Source organism: Octopus bimaculoides, chromosome 11 (assembly GCF_001194135.2).
Source record: "Octopus bimaculoides isolate UCB-OBI-ISO-001 chromosome 11, ASM119413v2, whole genome shotgun sequence".
NCBI classification, from domain to species: Eukaryota; Metazoa; Mollusca; class Cephalopoda; order Octopoda; family Octopodidae; genus Octopus; species Octopus bimaculoides.
In genome coordinates this window covers 55,484,223-55,493,251 of record NC_068991.1, presented here as the reverse complement: position 1 = coordinate 55,493,251, position 9,029 = coordinate 55,484,223, and the positions used below count along the sequence as shown (strand labels likewise).

At 32.9% G+C, this 9,029-nt stretch overlaps 1 protein-coding gene and 1 long non-coding RNA gene across 3 annotated transcripts in view; one reads left to right on the top strand and one right to left on the bottom strand.

Annotated features, from left to right (window-relative positions):
• Positions 1–2,652, bottom strand: part of LOC106876304 (uncharacterized) — a 6,915-nt gene extending 4,263 nt beyond the window's left edge. The window contains exons 1-3 of one of the 2 annotated variants that reach the window (XR_008265222.1): positions 2,634–2,652; positions 2,403–2,469; positions 553–604 (exon numbers count right to left, since the gene is read on the bottom strand). This is a non-coding gene — a long non-coding RNA (uncharacterized LOC106876304). Of the gene's footprint in view, positions 1–552; positions 605–2,402; positions 2,489–2,633 lie in introns of those variants that run through there. The other variant, XR_001410225.2, reaches the window with a different exon arrangement.
• Positions 2,649–9,029, top strand: part of LOC106876302 (transmembrane emp24 domain-containing protein 10) — a 14,421-nt gene continuing 8,040 nt past the window's right edge. The window contains exon 1 of the mRNA XM_014924800.2: positions 2,649–2,957. Coding sequence (XP_014780286.2) covers positions 2,775–2,957 — 183 coding nt within the window. The 5' untranslated portion in view covers positions 2,649–2,774. The remainder of the gene's footprint in view (positions 2,958–9,029) is intronic.

Sequence of the window (9,029 nt, the reverse complement as noted above, 5' to 3'; positions counted from 1 at the left end):
TATATATATATATTTATTTATTTATGTGTTTCAGCCAAGTGGCTATATATATATATATATATAGACAGGCTGCTTTCAGTTTCTGTTGACCAGATCCACTCACAAGCCTTAGCCTACAGTAAAAGATGCATGCACAAAGTACTGCACAGTGGGACTGAACCCCAAACCACATGGTTGGGAAATAAGCTCCTTAAACACACCTACAGGTGATTTTTTTTTAATAATCTAAAGCAACACATAAACCAATGTATGATGCATAATGACAATAGCTTAAGTATATTTTCTCAGGTTTTGCCCAATATCAAGTTAAATTAGAAATACTTTTTCTGTAAAAAAAATATTGACTTCTTTTAAATAAAGAACACAAGTATAATCCAAGTTATACAGGAAGGAAAATGAACATTTGTGGTATTTAATGCATTGCAGAATGACATGAAAATTAGAAAAGTGAGATGATTTCAACTTAAAACTAGGTTACAGTCTGTGGTTACCTGATTACCTCTTATTCTACAATGCTCAATACAACAATACAAAAAAAAATATTATACTTACTTTCCACTTTTAACAAATTGATGCATTTCAAATCAAAACAGCATGGATTTTCCTGTAAATAAAGAAAGGTATTTTGGAATTTGTATTTGCTTAGCAAGTAGAAGATTCATGGAGTTACTTTATTCAATTTTCCCTCTTAAAATTCTATATCACAAAATATGTGTAACTGTCACCAAATTTTAAATTACAATTCAAACAGTGACTTAGAAGTTGCTGATATTGATTAATAATTTGTTCATTATCATTTATCTGGTAATGATTTAATTCGATAAAAAAAAAGAGTGATATTTTAGTGCCCATTGCACATATCAGCTATATAAATGATACCAGGATTTATTGATTCTAAACAAGAAATGGAATTATCACAGAGTTGATATTGCATGAATGCTTTTGTTAGTGAATAGTAAGGATTAAAAAAACAATATCATTTTACTGATATATTTTAAATGTTGGATCTCTGCCTACTGGTGGGTTTTAGAGGAGTGTGTAATTATTGTAATTAGGCAAAATAACAGTAATTTTTGGGGGTCTTACAAAACTTTTAAATAGTAGTGATGAAGGTATGTCTGGGGTTGCTTCTTTTCAATGGAAATTGTACAACTTCTACGTTACATTATTGAAACTAACTGGAGCAAAAATTCAGTTCTGAGTCAGAAAATCAATGCTAGGAAGGCGTTGAACAATACTTTACGAGTAGAATGTGATAAACCAAAAACTGTGGATACCTGGTGTGTGTGTGTGTTGGTGCGTTTGCGTCCCTGTAATTTAGCTGTTTAGCAGAAGAGACTGATAGAATAAGCACCAGGCTTACAGGGAATAAGTCCAGGGGTCAATTTCTTCGACTAAAGGGTGGTGCTCCAGCATGGCCACCGTCAAATGACCGAAACAAGTAAAAGAAGAAAAGAATACCAGAAAAACGTTCCGCACCACTAAACCAGGTTCTTTGAATATGTACGATGTATTTTAAGGCTAAATTGTAATTCCGTTTTCGTTTTGTGTAACTGAGATATTTTGGTTGGATTATATAGTCATTGGTGTTACATTAATTTCTATATTCTGTAACTGTTACAATATACTTTTCTAGGCCTGAAATGTTTGTGGGGAGGGAGCCAGTTGATTAGATCAACCCCAGTACACAATTGGTACTTAATTTATCGACCCCGAAAGGACGAAAGGTAAAGTCGACCTCGGCAGAATTTGAACTCAGAACGTAAAGACAGACGGTCATAATATGCAAACATTTTCATGGCATCAGTACACTGTTTACAGATGCTTACATTTTTTGTTTTCCGTGAATTTTTCACGGGTCCAGCTAGTAAAGTAATAATTCCTATACCCACTAATTTTTTAAATACACATTAAATTCAGCAATAACATATAAAAATAAGTTGTTAAAATTACGATTAGAGGGTTTACTCGAGTATTATACTAGTGTAAAAACAATGAAAGGGATAAAATATATAACTGATTTTTAGGTAAAATAAAGTGATGATATAATGTGGGTTACATTAACATTCGAAAACAGGCAGACAAATAGGGGATCCGGAAGAATGCTGCAGAGTTTAGTGTGGTTACGGTTAGAAAGTTTTTGGTATTGGTTCTGCTCTGAGAATAAAACAAGAAATGTTGTTTGGTTCCCAAGTTCATAAAGTTTTGAATGAAAGTTAGAAGAAACATTTCTCAAGGACTTAATCAAGAAGGGCGTTGAAGTTGAAAGATATACAGATGGTCACAAGTTATTTAAAATATGTAATCCATCAATGATAAATTCAATATGAAGAATATCTAATCAAAATAAGATAAAATTAATAATAAATGCCAATAAAATTCAACATTTGTTATTGACTAACCTTCCAGCGGATATCGCCATATGAACGTATGGTCATACAGCAGTAAATATGATTAAAAATATATAGTCTGAAAATTATTTTGAAGAAACTTTTAAAATATTTTTCTCAAAAATAAGAATTAAATAAGGATTAATTAATTGATTATAATTTCAGTCAATAGGCTGAAATAAAATGCATGTTATTTTCGAACCGGCTTTCACATATTAAGAAGTGAATACATAGAAAACGTACGAATGCTGTGTTCGGCGTTGAATTGTGCTACGGAATCGAGCGAACTCGTATTTAAAGCTTGCCGGATATTTCCGATTTTTGCCGAATGCCACGTTAGCAGCGGCGTGTCTCCAGTATTCCACGGATTGGAGAAGGCGAACTATGGAGTTTTATTCGTATCTCTTTGCATTTCTGCTTATGTTCCTTGTTCCAGATGTATACAGCTTAATGTTTCATCTACCTGCAAACCAGAAAAAATGTCTTCGAGAAGAAATTCACAAGGATTTATTGGTAACTGGAGAATATGAGCTGTCAGAGGCACCCGGACAGAAAACAAATTTGGCAGTAAGACATGGTTTCAATTTCTCTGCTAATTTTATTTCTTCAATAAAAACATATGAAATTATTTTCTATGTAATTTATCATCTCGTAATATTCCTTTGACGTTTTCACTACCTTTAAACTACTATCTGGTTTATTTATTTATCATCTTCTCTCATTCGCCTTCACTAGAGACACTAAAGTTAATTCACATTGATCTCCATGCTTTCTCAGATGTTCATCTTTAACATTATTTCCGACGACTCACTGCTTTATCCTGCTAGCATTTTTTTTTTAGTTTTGTTTTGATTTTTAAAGTATATTCCTTTTTATTTTGAAATGATAAGTTGATAATTTTAGAAGTCTACAAGTATATTTTTGTATCCAGTTACGTTAACACCTCTGAATGTTCATAAAATATGAAATCATTTAATTATTGACAGTAGAAATATAGTAAAGTATCCGTATTTGGACATTTATGAAATGATTGTACTTGTGTAAATGATCGACTTTTGTTGTTTTCTTTGTAAGTAACCAATACCTTATTTCGTCTCAGACATGTCATTGACAACGACGTATAAATGGTCTAACAACATCGAAACATATTTGGAGTTGTCGCCCGTACTTGCTAAAATCAGATGAAAATATGATTTTCTTCAATGTATAAAGTGTCTTGGTTCTAACTTAACTGTTATTCTTTGGGTGGATAGCATCTTTGAGTAATTTTTCATACATAATTTCCACATTAAACATTGTTTTCCTTTATGAAATCTTGTCCAAAAGTTCTTTTTGATATTGTTTTACTTCGTTTGTTTAAAATAAAATTTATTCTTAACAATAGATTTGGAATTTTGAAAGCTGCTCTTTCGATAAGTATCTGTATCCAATAAAAATTTGAATGAGTGTGTGTGTATATATATATATATATATATATATATATATATATATATATATATATATATACACGTGCACACAGGTCATAATAAAGTTTTTACAATGGATCGTCTTTTAGCTCTTATTTAAATTGATATGCACACAATTGTACGGTTAACAACCTTACATGTGAGAATTTTGCTACGTTGATAACAGATACAATATTTTTACCAAATTTTGGTATATATATATATATATATATATAAAGCTGTATACCCATTTGTAAAAATACTTTTTATTAAGTATATGGTAGAATCGGAAGAGTACCGGACAAAATTTATTGTGATATTTGATATTTAGTCATGTCTCCCATCTTATACCTTAGTTAGAAATGTTATTTATGAATGGTAATCATTTTAAGTCTAAGTTGATATATTTATTGTGATAATTGCCTGGATGTGGACATTACAGAAGTCGATACCTAGTTGGAACCGTTTCAAATTTTTGGGAGAAAGTTACACTTTCAGTTATGCTTCACAGAATATCTGATAGCATTCAGCTAACGCGGGAGCCTTTACGTTGTTCTCAATCTGCTAGAAATAGCAACTAAATCTCCCTCATTACACTCGACAATCTATGAAAGGATATATTAGATTATGTGGATCTGGTTTCTCCGCACATAAAAAAGAGATGATCACAGCTGGAATATGTGATTCATTGATCTATTCGATCAGGGTTGACGTGGGGCTAAACAACCTGCAATAACTTATGAAACCCTAAAACTGTTTTTTTTTTTTTTAGAAATCAATATTAACACGTCACTAATTAACTTCTAGTGGGTTACATTAACTTAATATAGTCCTGAGTTAGACAGTCAGAAGGTAAAAAGTGAGTTATTCTTCAGAATTATTTTGTATTTCTGTCAGTTTCCTAGAGCTTTTTTTTTTTCTTTTTGTAATTTTGTCAAAGCTTTGAAATACAACGGGAGATAACTATTATGTTTATTTCGTGTTAGCCCACCCCATATACACCCATATGACAGTTTTCATAATCTGCTTTTACTTCATTTCTTGTGGAAATATTAAAAACTTATCGAGTCTCATTTCTCGTAAATTATATTAAATTTATTAATGCTCACCTTTTAAATAACAGTTCAAAATGCCCTAATACACATAGTCTTTAAGCATAGCGAATAAGATTGACAGGTGTGTAAAACGTGCTTTTTGCTGACGTGGACGCTTAAATAAAGCAACAGCTGATGTTTCCGTTTCATATCGTTAGTGATAATACGTTCAGTGTCGACCACCGATAAGATGCTTCTAGTTTTCTTTTTCAGACATAGGTGCATTAAATTCTTCCTGAACAAACAAAATTGATCTTGAAATCGAGGGAGATTTATTACTAGCGACTATATATGTATATAAAATGAAGTAATATTTTGTACAACGTTAAATTGCAAGTATAAATACTTCGTAGTATTTAGTGCCATCCATGTACATTAAGTTCGGATATCATGAGTTCAAAATGATTTAAGCACAATAGAATATTAGCTATGGCTTTTCATACAATTATTCACCAACTGGGACAAGACCGACTGTATGATGTACAACCAGAGCAGCAACATTAACTCCGTATCCGGAAAATCCTTAAAATATGTTTATGAATTCACATAACTTGGAAGTAAAATTGCAGTCCGAATCGGCAGAATCCAAGCAACTTTAAATTATCAATGCTCTGGATACCTAAGCTTCCATTAAATTTGAAGCGTAATTTCTTTCAGGTAGTTGTGCAGTCAGTTTTGTTATATGGATGTGTAACATCTACTCTAACAAAGCATCTTGAAAAGAAAATTGGAACTTATAGAAGAATGCTTCAAGCTGCTCTGGACATCTGGCGACAACTGGTGTTACCACCAGTATCACACATCATCAGAGAAAGAACAAGATTTGCTAGACATTGCTGGAGAGCAAAAGATGAGATTATCAGCAACGTTCTTCTTGGGTAGCTGAAGTATAATTACACATATTGGTAGACCACATCAAACCTACATAAAACAACTATGTGAAGACTCCGAGTGCACTCAAGAAGACCTACCATGTGCGATGGCGGACAGAGCAGACTGGAAAGAATGAGTTGTGGCAATCCATGTAATAAGTACTGCCGGATGATGATAAATCAGCAATTTAGATATATAAAATGAATGAAGTTCTCTAATGCAGATTCAAGAGTGGAGGGCAAGCATCAGTAGGGAGTGGGGAGACCCGTCCAAATACTTGCAATAAAGTTAACTCAGATCTTGTTAAATTTTTTCCAGTCGCATGATGTATTTTAAATTTTCACCAGATTTTAAAAAAATTTTCTATACCAATGTAGTTTGCATGCTGATAACAAAAATTACATTTTCTTTTACTTGAACTTAATGCAATTTTCATCATCAGTGTACAAAACTACGTTTTTTGAAAATATACTGGTGTAAATTTTAAATACTTTGTGTGATTTGAAGAAATTTAACAAGATCTGTAAACTCTAACAAAGACATCCCTCCCCACAAGTACCGCATGGTGTTGTTTAACTGGGCAGTTTTAAGCCTACAACCTAAGGTGATAAAACAATCAGGTTCGATAATTACTAGAGTAATGAATAAATACGTTGACAGCCATCTCCATATGTATTTCATTTTACCTCATCTTCCTATCACTCATCAATCTCCTGTGTACTGCATTATTCCACTGCTGTTATTAATGAATGCAGAAACCATTATTAGATATATGAATATCCTTTCTGTACTGCCAGTTATCACTCCTCACCCCTGACCACTTCCTAATGACACATCTCTCATTCTTATCAACACCGTAGCCATCCCACTCCTGTTCACCATTCACTACTTTCTATTCCTATTTACGTTTGACTACCTCCATGCTTATTTCAATCTATCACTCACTCTCTTACACTCTTTACCTACCCTTCTTGATTCTTTTGTCACTACTTTTTCTGTTCATCTTCTAGGACATATTACCTTGATGGTACCCTCTGGCTCTTCATTACCATCTTTATTTTACTCTGTCCACCACTAGTCATCCATATATAATACTGAGTATCCCTGAATCTCCTACTCAACCCACCTAACTCTTGATACTATTTCCCTTTTAGTTACTCTTTTCCCAATATTGTCTCTACTAACACTCTCTTAGTTATGAGAACTCTTTAGTCTTGCAAGCAAGACATGTTCCTGTGGGTGAACTGCCCAGCCCATGTCAATGCGAAAAGCAAGCATTAACCCTTTAGCATTTAAACTAGCCATTTCTCACCTAAATATTCTACCAGTTTTATCTTCAAACCAAATCCAGGCTCTCACACCTCATCTAAAATTAAACAATTACATCACTGAAATCTTGAGGCTATGGGATAATGCTGCATGATTAATTGAAAACAATATGAATAAATAAGTATTACATTTGACAGAGTAATGCAAATGCTAAAGGGTTAAATTATGATGATTTCATTGTGCAGGGAAATTTGGCCCTGAGGGTCTTTTTTGCTGCATGGGATAAGAATCAAATTGATTGGTTTTTTTATTTATCAACTCATCAGTGAGACTGTTTATTGATATGAGTACATTTTTATTCATAAACCATAATGTATTGTTGTGCTGTCAACTTTGTGCCATTAATCAAATGACTAGATCTGGAATAATTTTTTTTTGATTTTTGGTAAACAGCCATCACTATATTTTTGGTGAGGTTATATCCTGTTATAGTAACTCAAAATTTAAATGAGGACTCAACAAATTGACGTATCCATTTAACTATCAAATTCAATTGCTACTTCGTGGTTAAATCTCAAGGGGACTTTTTAAGGCCCAATGCTTACTTTGTTTTCTATTATAAAGAGAATAAAGGATAAATCTTCATTGGATATGATGCTGATTTATAACAAATTTCTGATAATCTAATTCCTAATCTCCTTGAAAGTTATGTGAACTGAGGTAATGTATAATAAAGTGTTCAGTCATCATATTACTACACCTTTGTTATAGTTGCAAATGAAGCATAGAACCTGCTAGAACTTATAGCTCACTTTCTCTGTCTCTATTGCTCATTTTAAGATGGTTCCTGCTCCTTAATTGACACACTATGAAGCCAACACACCTGATGCACTTGTTTCTCTTTATTTTGGTATCCATGTAATATCTCATCCTGCAACCTACATCTTAAATCCGTCCATCTTATGACTGAAACTCTCTCTAATGTTCAAATTTATAATCTCAATATCAACATTCTGAAGTTCAGCCTAAATTTCAATAGCATCGATCTCCAACCTGTGAAGGCTTACCACCATCAAGGGTCTCTGTCACTTAATTTGAACTTGGACTTAACTAGTTGTTTCCTCTACCCAAAATATATTGATGAAAAGTCAGTACTGAACTAAAAGCATAAATGTTGTTGAGACTTTATTCATTTATGTTCATTTTCCTTCCTTGTTATTTCCACTTATTCTTACCTGGTCATAATGGATTAAATACTTTCCAGAGATATTTTTTGTTGTTGCCAGTCCAGTTAATGCTATCTTTCCTTGTGATTTTTGTAGACTTTCACTTTCCCAATTTCACTTAATTTGTGAAATACTTTTCCTATTTTTGATTATTATTATAGTTGACTTTGTCATGGCATTACATCTTTAGTTGAATCTCTTGGCTTGGCTGCCACTTGGTTGCAGATATTCTGAAATGTCTTACATATAGAAACATAGCAAAATATCTACCATAATGATTAAAACCAGATGATTCTATCCTTAACTATATTAAAGATTGTCATATTTTTAGTTTAAAGAATAACAACGTTAATGAAATTTTTCAGAGAGTGGTTGGCGTTAGGAAGGGCATCCAGCTGTAGAAACTCTGCCAAATTTAGATTGGAGCCTGGTGTTGCCATCCGGTTTCACCAGTCCTCAGTCAAATCGTCCAACCCATGCTAGCATGGAAAGCGGACGTTAAACAATGATGATGATGATTAGTTGCCACTTTTGAGAGTTTTGTTGGAACTACCAAGCTGCTTTGAAAGTCCATGCAGCATGGATGCAATAATTGTTCCCCCCCCCCTTTTTTTTTTAATTTCTTTTATTCTTTTGCTTTCTAACTTAAATTAGGAAGTGTCTTGAGCATCAATGACTAAAAAATTGATGAAATAGGTGGTAAGAGTTGCACTGACAAGGGTTTATCATGTG